Source organism: Dermacentor silvarum, chromosome 2, assembly GCF_013339745.2.
Source record: "Dermacentor silvarum isolate Dsil-2018 chromosome 2, BIME_Dsil_1.4, whole genome shotgun sequence".
NCBI classification, from domain to species: domain Eukaryota; kingdom Metazoa; phylum Arthropoda; class Arachnida; order Ixodida; family Ixodidae; genus Dermacentor; species Dermacentor silvarum.
This window is the reverse complement of record NC_051155.1, coordinates 111,075,715-111,089,183: the sequence shown is the minus strand read 5'-3', so window position 1 is coordinate 111,089,183 and position 13,469 is coordinate 111,075,715. Positions and strand designations below refer to the sequence as shown.

The 13,469-nt window shown below is 46.1% G+C and overlaps 1 protein-coding gene across 1 annotated transcript in view; it reads right to left on the bottom strand.

Moving 5' to 3' along the window:
* LOC119441695 (hemicentin-2) overlaps positions 1-13,469 on the bottom strand; it is a 271,115-nt gene that overhangs the window by 138,206 nt on the left and 119,440 nt on the right. The window contains exon 2 of the mRNA XM_037706292.2: positions 2,204-2,481. Within this exon, the coding sequence (XP_037562220.1) occupies positions 2,204-2,481 (278 nt within the window). The remainder of the gene's footprint in view (positions 1-2,203; positions 2,482-13,469) is intronic.

The window sequence follows — 13,469 nt, the reverse complement described above, 5'->3', positions numbered from 1 at the left end:
TGTCTTGCGCCAGATGATTCAAACTTGCGCCTCTAAAATTCCTAATTTCATCAACCTACCTAATTTTCTGCGTCCTCAACAATCAATTACCTATCAAGAAAGGGGTCAGCTAGGCAAGCAGACACACTCTCTCCAATGCTATTCACTGCATGCTTAGAAGAAGTATTGAACCTATTAGACTGGTAAGGTTTAGGAGTGAGGTTCAACGGCGAATACCTCCGCAGCCTTAGGCTAGCAGATCACGTTGTCCTCTTCATCAAGACTGGATGTGAATTGCCACAATTGATTCAGAGTTTTAACCGAGAAAGTGAAGGAGTATGGTTGAAGATTATTATGCAGAAAAAAAGATAATGTTCAATAGCCTGGCAAGGGAACGAGGACTCATGATCACCAGTCAGCCTCTAGAGCCTGTAAAGCAGTACGTTTATCTATGTCAATTGCTCATGGGGGACCCTCATCATGAGAAAGAAATTTACGGAAGAATAAAAACATGGATTAAAGTGCATACGGCAGGCATGACTACATCCTGACTGCGAGCTTACCACTGTTGTTGAAAAGAAAAGCACACACTCCTTGCATCCTACCAGTGCTAACATATGTGACAGTAACCTGAAGGTTAGCAAAAAGCTCGAGCACAAGTTAAGGACCGCGCAAATAGCGATGGAACAAAAACTATTAGGCATAACGTTAAGAGAAAGGAAGAGAGGGCTGTGTATGAGATAGCGAACGGGGATATCCGATCTTCTAGTTGACATTAGGAGAAAAAGATGGAGCTGGGCAGGCCATGTAATGCGTAGGTTAGATAACAGGTGAACCATTTGAGTTACATGATGGGTGCCAAGGCAAAGGAAGCGCAGTCAAGGATGATAACCATAATGAAGTGCAAAAATAAGAACTGGATTGATATTCTTTGAAAGTGATTTATTTATTACACCTGAGGCATAACAAGCTATTTTCGCATGTTTGTCCAACGTTTCCTACCATATCGATGTAGCCCTTCTCAGACACAAGGGTTACATGTACAAAGAGTCTTGCTCCAAAATCAATGCGGAAATATTGGCTTTGCTCTATGACATGCGTCAAACGCACCGGTCGCAGCGTGTGCTCCTTAAATATAGTATGTGCGTGGTAATGATTGGCTCGTGCTCAAGGCTGCATTAGGCACGCTCCACAGAGGAGGGTGACGTTGCATGTCGATCGGTAGTGCGCAGGTTTTGTTTCGTGTAACTGTATGTTAAACCAAAACGATCCGCTTTTAAGAGGCGTCCAGCTACGAAAACTCTGAATATGTTAACATCACTATAAGCATAAAGGCGAAGAGCGCGAATTGGCCAACCAGTGAATGCGAGGCCTTGTACTTAGCCGACTACTCATCATATATCATAGCTAGTGACACATAAGGATCAATGAAGTGTGTAGCTTGCTACTTCCTCTCTGTCCCAAGCTTGCTGATACAGGCTGTCTGATTTATTTTAATTTTTTTCATTTATTGACGCGCCGTAATAACAGGGATAGTGCGTATACGCATCGGATTTAGTTTTATTGCATAAAATTAACCGCTTCACGAAGACTTCGGCTAATAACTGATTACAACGTACGCCTGCGCTACCAGAAATTAACAGATGATTAACATATTAGTTGGTCATATGTTATACTTGTGCAAACGTATATATTGTATTTTGTATTACCTTGCATGGTACTGTATCTTCATGTTCATGTTGCACGCGAACTTGTGCTTTTTATTTTTATTTTTAATTTGTGAACTTAACCGCAATCTATTAAAATCACTGCCGCCCCCCCTCTCCCTATGTAATGCCCGCAAGGTCTCTTAGGGTATATGAATGAATGAATAAATGAATGAATGAATGAATGAATGAATGAATGAATGAATGAATAGACAAATAAATAAAGAAATATGTGTTGCATCTCTGTAATTTCGTTTTCTGAGCATGAGATGGGAGCGTTCGAATGTTATCTGCTGTGGTGGCGTTCCAATGCAGACAACAGCTCAAACACTCGTTTACTTAGCTTCACGGCACACTTTGTTAAACCCCCGACAGCCAAACTAATCCTGGAAGTTCTTAGTATGCCGTCGGTCCTTGGCGCAAATATTGGTTTCGGCAGCCTATCAATCATCGATCGTTAACTCAATTCGTCCACAAAGTTTCGCTTTAAAAATGTGACACGGACATCCGAAGTATACCTGCAGTAGGTTGGCCCTCGTTCCGGTGGTGGGCTTCCCAGCGGAGTCCTTGGGCGCCCCGAAGTCCACCGTGTAGATGGGTTGACTGGAGGCACTGCCAGAGGCTGCGCCCGACGAGGACGACGGGCCGTGCTGGGCTCTCCTGTGGGGCCCCAGGTGAAACCACTCGACGCGCAACGCGTGTTGCGTGCTGTTGAAGGTCGGGTTGCGCGTCTCGCACGGCAGCTCCGTCTGCTGGCCCTGGTTGACCACGATCGTCGGTCGGCTGTGCGATGCCTCTGCGAGCGGCGAGAAGAATTAAAAAAAATAAATCATGTTCCACTGCACTCAAGAAAAATTGCGTCTTGTTTTGTCAGAAACAGAACTCCCCGCACGTAGATGTTTCCAGGTTTATTTTTTTCTTTTTTGCGTCTTAACTTAAGATTGTTCGTTCCGCGATGCTAGTGCAGTTTTTCGTGCCGCGCGGTTAACCTTCGTGCCTTTCCCGTATGACTTCTCGCTCTCTCTCGTGCCACTAGAAAAAAAAAGCAAACGTTCTGTAATGAAGCGATGCGTGCATAAATGTGCATGCTTAATTTATTTATTTATTTATGTATTTATTTATTTATCTATTTATTTATTTATTCAATACACACAGCACCTTTACAGGCGTTACAGTGGGGGGAAATACATAACATCAAGCGGATTCGTGCTCCATGACTTAAAAATAGACATTATGATACATGAGGTGACAATGATGTTCAAAGAATAACAGTCACTATACGCACGCGGAGAGAAAAGAAAGAGAAACATAGGTAATGTCGCATCAATTCAACACGGCATAATATGTATCATTCGATATTACATTCACCCACTGACACTGGTAGCCTATTCCACTCCCCCGTATTGTCCTAGAGAACAAAAAAGACATCCGGAATTGCTCTGTGTGGCAAAATAATTCTCCTCATGAGTGTGGTAGCTGGTCGCCTCGAGCTGATGGATAACAAGGTTGAAGTATGTACCCTTGCTTGTCTATGTCAATTGTTGAATGAAAGGTACTATGAAAAAGCTTTAAACGAAGTTTTTTTCCTGCTATTGTCAAGAGACTCCATTGTAAATTATTCTTTGCTTGTGTGGCACTAGGAGCAAAACTATGATTTCCAGTAACAAGTCTTGCAGCTAAGTTTTGTATTCTTTCAAGGCGTTCCTTGTAACCAATAATCAGTAGGTCACATACCTCACATGCATATTCTAAGACAGACCTGACGAACGTCTTGAAGAGTAGCTCTTTAGCAGCCATACTGAAGTTTTTAGCGTTGCGCCGTAGAAACCCTAATGCCTTGCTTGCACTTGCTATTACATGATCAACATGACGATGCCATTTTTAATCAGTGCTAAAATAAACTCCAACGTATTTAATTAAGGACACCCATGACAATGCAATGTTATCTAAGGTTTTTTTTTCTTGCTAAATCACGTGAAAACCGTGTTATCTAGGTTCAAGCTCGTGTTCCACTTACAACACCACTGAGCAATGCGGCTGAGATCGCACTGTAATATGCGGCAATCATCTTCACTACTAATAGGCTAATACAAGATGCAATCATCAGCGTATAGTCTCAAATCGGACACGACTTCTTCACTGATATCATTGATGAATAAAATAAACAAAAGTGGACCCACAACTGAGCCCTGAGGGATGCCAGAAGTGACGTCTACTCTTGGTGACTCAGAACCCTTCACAACTATGTTTTGTTTGGGCAGTCTTAAGTATTCGGCAATCCATGCGATAACTTGTGTAATAATATCGTAGGTTAGAAGTTTCTCAATTAACAAAGAATGGGACACAGTATCCCAATACCTTCCTGAAGTCTAAAAAAAAATGTCGCAGTTTCGCCCGAAAGGCGAAGCATCAATTGCGATATCAAATTAGCAGAGATCTATTCAGAGTAAGGATAGTAGTTTTATCGGCTGCATAAAGTTGGACACATTCACTTGCTAACTGAATTAAGAAGGGTGTTGTCAGCGCGCACAAGCACACATGAATAGATCACACTCGATGACCTCAGACAAGCACTGTCAAAACGCTGGCAGCAAGCGCAGCCACCGCAGCGAGCGAAGGTTCGTGCGGTCTATCGCTTCAACGGAAACTGAGCGGCCGAATGCACAGGGCATACAAAGGTCAGAGCCGTGTGGAGATCACTTGCAAGATACGGCGCGCGCGACAACACCGACAGCCCCTACCGGCGCAAACATAATAGACTAGTTTTAGCAGAGCGCCGCTGGCGCTCCGCTCCGCTCAGATTTATCGCTCTGAGATACTGCAGGGAACTGCGTAGATTTCGCATTTGATAAGCGCGTCTTGCCGAGACGCGAGCGACGCGCTATCAACTCGGCTGCAAAGCGACTAAGAGGCTAAGTAGACACGCTGTCACGCTCTGCTCAGTGGGCTTTGTAGCGGACGTGAGGGATGCGGTCTTCCTTCCGCTGCCAGTATGAGCAATGTGCGCAAGTGCAATAGCGTTCCCGCTAAGCGGTTGTGTGGCATTTGCTAGCATATGCCGGTCTGAGTGGAGCGGACAGCAAGCGCTCAGCTAAAACACTCTAATAAAGAACCAAGCGCAAAGCGCGAAGTACATGAACGCATTTGTTGGCAGAGTAGAAGCACCCCCCCCCCCCCCTTCGCTCCCGCGCTGCCTTCCCGCTTTGCTCCTTTCGCGTGGGAGATTGCGTCGCCAGTTCCCCTTGCGCCCGGTTGCAAGATACGCATTTGGTGCCGCAGCAAAGCGTCGCCCCCCCTACCTCCCTTCTCCCTATACCACCACGGCGTTTCGCGCCACGGAAGTCGCAGTTGCTTTCCGCCGTGCGTTCGCTCTCCGTGATAGCGCGCGTTCCACGCGCGCTTTCACTCGCACATACGGCGCGCGGCGACGCTTTTATCGTCCTTGGACTTTATACGGAACCTCACGCCGACGGCGACGGCGACGGCAGAAATCTGCTTGAAGTGTCCATATAATTGCTATCGCAATAATACACAACCTATAGAAAATCGTTCGTCCATAGCACTGGTAGTATCACATGTGAATTCAATTAATTGTGTTACGCAAGACAAATCATTTCTAAATCCACGTTGAGAGGGATTAAATGGGGAATACTGACTCATATGTGCTTCAATACCCGAGTATAAAATGTGCTCTAAAGCTTTGCGCTTCAAGTTTTGCGCGATGACGCCATTAATGTACGCCATTGTGCCTGGCGGTCCTTCGAGGCAAAGGAGGCCTCACCAATAGACATGCAGCTGTGGAGTGCTGTTCACGCTTGGCGTTTCTCGCGGCCGGGAAGCGTCACCGTCACCTGGGACTGATGGACGAGCAATTTGTCAGCAGGCTGCAATCGGTCAGCGCCTCATTGGTCGCTAAAACAGCAACGTCGCTCTTGGTGTATTTTTGTTAAGTGCCAGCGCCCGCCCGAACTACGACGAGGCCCGGCGCCGACTGTGACGCGCAAACCAGGAGCCTCCTTCCGAGACAACAGCCGCCGACCTCCCTGGAAACGGTGGCTTCCGCGAAGGCCAGTCTGCGGACCCTGTCAAACTGACCTTCACGGAGAGGCGACTCGAAAGGAGCAGCGTCGAGCTTTCCCGTGGACACCACGGCGACGTTTGGTTCCCAAGGTGCCACCGGTTACCTGGTGTGCAGGGGTCGATCAGTCAACATTGGCGGCGGAGCCCGGCGGAACGAGGACACATCAGTGGCGGAATATTACGAAGTGGTTGAAGATTGTCATTGGTTTAGAAGAACTCACGTGCATTCCCTCGTCGAGTGAAAGACGGAAACGAAAGGGATAAAAAGGAAAGCAGGAGTGTTGTGTGGTCGTTTGGAGATGTAAACGATAGGAAATGAAAAGAGGTCAGCATCTAGACGGCTCCAATATCATGGAGCCCATCTTCTAAAATACCATGTACACTTGTGTATAAAACCTTTCGTGATCTATCTAGACCTCTCCTTCTCCCGGTACCTGGCACGTGACAAGACATGGAACCTTCGTGACCGCTCGGACCCTCGGACCCTCGGACATCGCAACAACGCCAAGTAAACGCACGAGCTCAAACGAAGAGTGCCAACCATTCGACCAAGACTGTGGCCAAATCTTGAGAAGCAGCCGCACAAAGTACAGCGCATAGTATGGGGAATATACAGGGTGTTCCAGCTAAAAATAGCCAGTGCTTTAAAGACAACGGAGTGTGCTAGGAGGCTCAAACCAACTAATTGGTGTAGAGATCGCGTGTCCTCGTCTACGGTATTTTTTTTCGTTTTGCAAAGTCAATTATTGAGTATAAACTAATTGCCTAATTTTTAAATATTGGCTTCACCAACAAAGTGCCAATAGGAGAGTTGTAGATCACATGTAAGAATGACCGACTGAAGTGTTTGCAACAAAGTACCATTGATGCAGCTGGTTGTAATTTCCTTTAAAAAAGCCCGCGAAATAGATAAACAAGTGCGTGATAGCATAACTATTATAGCGCTCCTTGGCTACATTTAGCTGGGACGCCCTGTATAACCCCATAACAATGCGCTGTACTTTGTGCGGCTGCTTCTCGAGATTTGGTCATAGTCTTGGTCGCAGGGTTACCTACACTCTTCGTTGGCTACCTTTAGCTGGGACACCCTGTATATATATGGGTAAGAATCAAGTCACACAAATCAAACAATATAAATCTTCATCTCGCGCAAACAAGGCCTTTTTAACCTACCTCAGAGACACCGATCTCAATAACACTTTCGTTATTATCTCAATAACTTTGCCTATATTACATTTTTGATCACAGGTAAACGGAGTAGGATGCTAGGATGCCATTTATGGTTTCAATGAAAAAAAAAGAACCATTGCCTCTCTCTTTCAGGTAGCACATTTACGCCAGTAATGGGACGTCAACGCAGGCTTGAACACTAGTGTAACAGACCTACGTAACATGCCAAACTTGCACTAACACTCTTGAAGTTTAAAGCGAAGCGCTCTAGAAATTGCACAAATATTTACTGTGGTACCTAAACAGAAAGCGAAAGTCACCTGTAGCAACAGTACATAATATTGCTTGATAACGATGCATCTTTTTATAGGATCTGACACGACTTGCTGCGTCAATTGTTAGCGGTGTGACGTGCAATGCGCTAACTTGTGTGAACGTTCCCATTTTTTATTCACATCTTATTTTAATATTCTGTCTTGTTTGCTTGAGCCGGCATATCGTTGCTACGCACCGTTTTCTTAAGCGAGAGAGTAGAGCTTATTACCTATGATTTTCTTTCCTACACACAATTTCAATAAAGAAAGTTCACTGGCGATTGCGATACTCCCTGATGCGAAATTTGAGCCACCGTTATGCGTGTTTTCATTTTGCGATATAATGGCATCTATCTCTTGTGGGAGGTTGCAAGCGGAGCGAAGTGTGGCGCGACTTCCTCGCTAATCGGGTGATCCGGAGAGGCAGCGTGGGGGTGACGCGTTGGCACGATTCACAGCAGCCGCCGCAGACAGACCTCCACTCATGCAGCGCTTTGTTTCCGTGCGGACGAGGCGCGCTACTCTGGCGCCATCTCGTAGCCATCGTCACCGCGAAGCCCGTCTGGCGCGGCACTACGCTTTTCTTCTCGCGCTTTCGCCATACCCTCCTCTTCCACAGTCCTCCTCGCGCTCTCTTCTCTATCACCTTCTTTCACCTCCCGCTGCGCTCCGCGTTGGCTTTCATCTTTCTCTGTGCTCGTTCTCTGAGTTAGGAGGGACAACGCCGATGCCGACGCCCGCCGCAGGAACGGGCGCATAAAAGCTGCGCTCTAGAAAACAATTTTTAATGTGGCGGCGATCCACGGAATTATATAGTAAGCGCGATAGCATCCTGAGCGTGGCAATCAAGTCGACAAGAACGTACGGGTCGATAAAGTTGATCACAATAAGATCAAAAGAAGGTCATTCCGCTATTTATATTGAGTAGATTTGAACAACCAGGACTGCGTTGTTTCTCGCGTCTCGCACCTTTTATCGTTTTCTTGCTTACTCGTATTTACTAATTTAGAGAGTGCTGAATCCCAGAAGCATTAGAACCACACCTTTTTGAATGAGCGGATTTCAATACAGCTTACCTTATGAATAAAACATCGTGTGAAATTGCCTTCCACCATGCTCCCAGTGATATAAGGCACTTTCAGGTCATTTCTTACGGCTGCGATGTGCTTATTTTCCCAACTCGTTTCGAAAAGGAAGAAATCAAGCGCGATACGGGTTAATGCTGATCTTCACTAGTGCTAACTTATAAACTGTCAGGAAAGGCCACCAATTTAACCACAAGAAAATTCCGAAAAGCGCTCCTATAGATTAGGAGCTGAATACCGATGAGAACGAACGCTTCTAAAACTACCTTAAAACACTTGGAAAGTTGCTCTTACGGCGTTCTAATTAGTATTCACGAAGCTTCTGAATCTTAAGCTTATAACCTAATTATTGTCGCTACAGCAGATATCTGAACCAGCCTAGAGACGTATTATTCGCAAAATACTTCGTCCTTCAGTGTTAAAGACCTTAAATGGAAATACGCACTTAACGACAGAGAGGCCACAAAAATATTTTCGTGAGTTCCGCGAGGAGAATCCATGCCTGTAGCTCGTTTCTAACAAAGTGAAACAAAGTCCTTGATTTGTATTTTCTTCAACGCGAAAAGAAAAATCGACACTTTAGCGTTCTTGTTAAAGTTCTGCTCTAAGATTGTCTCTGTGTTATGAGAAATAATAAAATGCCCGCCGCGCTAGCCTAGCAGCTAGGGCGTTCCGCTGCTATAAGCACGAGGTCTCGGGATCAAATCCCGCCCACGGCGGCCTTCACTTAGATCGATGCGGTCGAAGTGCAAAAATGCCCGTGTGTCGCGCATTGGGTGCACGTCTAAGAACCCCGCGTGGTCGAAATTAATCCGGCACTAGTGCCCCACTACGGCGTGCCTCATAATCAGATCGTGGCTGGGACACGGTACACCCCAGAATTAGAAACAAAATGCAGCAGGAACACAACACCAGATTGCGATACTTACAATAATACATATATATATATATATATATATATATATATATATATATATATATATATATGTGGGTATGTGTGGAGCAAGATACATAATGTGTTTTTGTGTATCATGACCATATAAAGCCAACAGTCAAAGAAGCCAAGGAAAGCATCGGGGAAATTAGCTGTGGTTTAAATTGAAATGCAGAACATATTAGAGAAAAGCGCAATGCAAATGATGTCGCCACCCCCCACTCCTCCCGCCTTTCGATCCTCACGTCTCCGAGGCCACCGCCGGTCCGGCCCCGCGAGCAGCTAGCGTTATCTCCTTGCTGACTGCCGCGTTCGCAGTCGACGCTACAGACTCATATGACGCCGTGCCTGCAGTATCTGAAAGCCCAAGGAGCGGGGTTGGCGCGACAGTGCAACGTGCGCCCGACGGAATGACGAAGTAAATTTGGCGGCCCGCTGGCATTGAAGCGTTAGGCCAAAGCCGCAGACAGCAAGGAGATAACGCAAACTGCTCGTTGGGCCTGACCGGCGGTGACGTCGGAGACGTGACTATATTAAGGCAGGGGGGTGGCGACATCGACGACATAGACGCTCTTTCTGCGGTCAGTTTCAGTTTCAAGCAGCCTGCCAAGGGGGACTAATTGTTCGTGTAGCTCCCACATGAACTCCGCTATTCAAAATTTGATCGCTGGGCTAGGTAGTGTCGAGGACGGGCCCCAAAGTACTCATTTGCTGTAGCCACCTATTGTTGATAATTAGAAAGTTAATTAGCGTAACTTCGCTAATTACGCACGCAAGTGCGGACATTGCTCTGTATCTAGAGGCCGCCAATCTGTACACTGGAATGGTAAACATAACGTGACCACGATTTACATGTTGCTAAGTTTAAAAATTTTAGAAGCTAAAAACACCCTCTATATATATATATATATATATATATATATATATATATATATATATATGAATGTGTGTCTGCAAGATACAATTTTAACACTTGCGGTTTTCGGTCGTTCGGTGTTCGGTCGTACACCAACGATGACAGGTTTTCAAATATTTTAAGGTCAATGTAATGTGCACACATTACAAACAATAACGCCTAACGTAACCAACTGTCTCTGCGCCGAGCACGCGCCAGAGAGAAATACTGTGGCGCCAGCTACGAACTCACACTTTTGTTACCCCACTCACTTTGCACTTATTATTTCCCGTCGCATACCTGACACCCAAGTGTCACTTCTGCCCTGTCCAGACTGCAGATCTCTCCCATCTCCCATATCATGTTGCATGCCCCATCAAATCTACGCCCCCCCCCCCCCCCCTTTGCACTCTCAAACCATTAATTAGTAGTGAAGAGCTGCGGGAGACTGCCCTGCGCAGTTCCGATCCCACCCTACAGGACCGAGTCCTGAGGTGGGCTGAGGAGGTAGTGGAAGCCTACCACGACGGCTAGGCGGACGTGTAGCCCAATAAGGTGGAGGGACTGAAGCACATAGACCTCCCTCCCTCCCCACCCCGGCCCCTCCCCTTTCTTAAAAAGGGAAATAAAAGCTTATTCAAAATGTTATCTTCCCCGCAATGCAGAAAATCTTTGATCTTTTTTTTTCTTTGAGAAGCTTGGCTAACGTTAGCTGGGACACACACACACCTATCTGTGTCTGTGAATGTCTGTGTGTGAGTGTGTGTTGTCTGTGGTAAGAATTGAGTAATGTTAAAGGCTGTGGAAATAACGTACTCCAATATTTCAGACGGTATATACAATCCTTTCAGGTCTTGCTACGAAAGAAGTGTTTCATTACCCGGCGGCCGTCACCGACAATGGGAATTCAACGTGCTGGTGAATGCGTACACATTCTTTTGAAATCGCAATTGTCGTACCAACGGCAGGGACCACATTTATAGATTGCCGCGTTTCGTAAGTTCACGTTAGCGACGAAGATAACTAAATTTAGAATATAGCGGCTTCATCAAGTTAATGGGTACTTACAGCTCCCATTCGGCGAATCGCTTAGTGAGCGCCGCTTTTCTCAAATAGATTCCCGCAGGTGTGAGTTTGAGAATTGTCTGCACAGCTGCTCTCTGCGCCTGTCGCCATTATGTTAGTGTAGGAACAGCACGTTAGGTGAACTTTGGAGAAACGTGATTGGTAGCCGCAGAAGATGAAAATCAGTACCATAAGCAACGAAGGTTGAAAATAAGCGTTAGAGCCGCAAAATATCGCATAAGTATCGTGCCCTTGCAGTTCAGAGGCGCCAGCATACGGTAATAATTCCGCTGATTACAAATGGCTACATGAAAATCAAAGGGAATGAAATTGCAGAGGAAGCTTGCGCTTTAATAGAAATCCCGTCGTAGTATCCTAGTAGTTATGGTGCTGCGCTGCTGAGCTCAAGGTTGCGTGATAGATGCTGCCAATGGCTGCCAGACTTCGCTTGGGGGGGGGGGGGGGGGATGCAAAAACGCTGAAGCACCGTGCATTGGGGGCACGTAAAAGAACTCCAAGTAGTTAAATTTAATATGGAGCCCCTCATAACGACGTAATTCATAATCACATCGTGCTTCTGGCAAGTAACACTGTCAAACTTTTTTTTTCTACAGCAGGACGAGCTCCGGGTAATGAACTGCTCCGCTTGAAATGCAGCTGTCTCTGGCATAGCAAATTAACGTTTATGCAGGAATATTTCCGCGCAGTCAGTCAGCAACAAGAACTGGATGGGCGTGCATTGAGTCATTCGCACAACTAATAAAAGGGTGGTTATGACTAATAAAAATCGGGCCCCTCGGTTCCCATTCTTCTTTCGTATTTCATTACGAGGGTCTCGAATCTGACAGCCTTGATGCCATTAGGTAGCATGCGAGGGTTTATTAGCCACGTGCCTGCTCTCCCAAGATCACGTGTATCGTGACGCCATCGGGCTAAAAAGGATGTTCCACATCCACCCACCATGGTTCTGAGTGGCGCTGGCTAACACTCCTAGGGCTAGATCTAGTAAACATAAATACCCAAGTTAGTGGACGAATTGATGGCCGTCGCTGTAGCACAATTGGTAGTGCAACGCACGCGTAATGCGGAGGTTGCGGGTTCGGCTCCCGCCGGCGACAAGTTATCTTTTCGTCCATTTTCATTTCCGTTTTCTTCATTATTTTCTACATTCCAATTTCGACTACACTCAATTTCCCCCGATGCTTTCCTTGGCTTCGTTGTCTGTTGGCTTAATGTGGTTATGACTAATAAAAATCGGGCCCCTCGGTTTCCATTCTTCTTTCGCACAACTGAAGCATTTTCTAGTGGCTTCATGTACTGCCCACACTGCTTTGTTCGCGAGCAAATGACAAACCTACCCTAACAACTCATAAATACGAGTATGCCTTCTATCTCGCTATCCTCCACCACACGTAATGGCTCCTGTTCCGGCACCTGCTTCCTTTTTGACGCGATAGCAGTTGAGCACTGGATGCTGGGTTAGTTGCGGCCATCCGTATACAGCTAGGTTATTGTTGTGATCTCTTGTCTCCGTCAGGCGACCTGCGCATCGTCGGCTTCACTGTCGCGATTTGGCTTAAATAAATGATTGCCCATCAACGACCCTGAGAAGATAAATCACGCGCCTCCAGCGCAATGTTCAGCTGGCCGACATGCTTACATTGCTAGAAGCCAGAACACGAGATCACGAGCACGCAGTGTGGAATGAACGAGACATTTCTACCTTATTTCCATATTGTTTATATACATCTTCGAGCACGCCTATTTTGTATTTAATAATGACTCGTTGGTAGGAGGTCCCGCTGTAGATGATACTTTGGGACCAGCTCTATATATTTCTACCACTATCAACTCTTTGTCTATAAAAGTGAACAACAATTTAATTTAATTGGAATTGAGAACAGAGGTGAAAGGGAGACGGGACTTAGCGCTGCATTTCGTCTCCCTTCGTCTGCGTGTAATTCCAACGTCCAACCAATTAGTCCTTTGAAAACAGTCCGTAACCAGATGCGGTAACCACTGCGCTATCACGTATAGGTCGAACTTCTCAACTGTTGCGGGGTTTTGTGGGCCGCGCGAACTGTGAGAGTGGTGGCGTCTGAGCATGCATTTTTCACAGGTGTCCAGCAGGAATAGTGAATAGGACGAAGATGACGTCATACAGATCGAAAATGGCAAGTTTTGTTGAGAACAGGCCGGTAATTGAGTACTTCAATATGGTAAATTTTTTCCAACGAACTG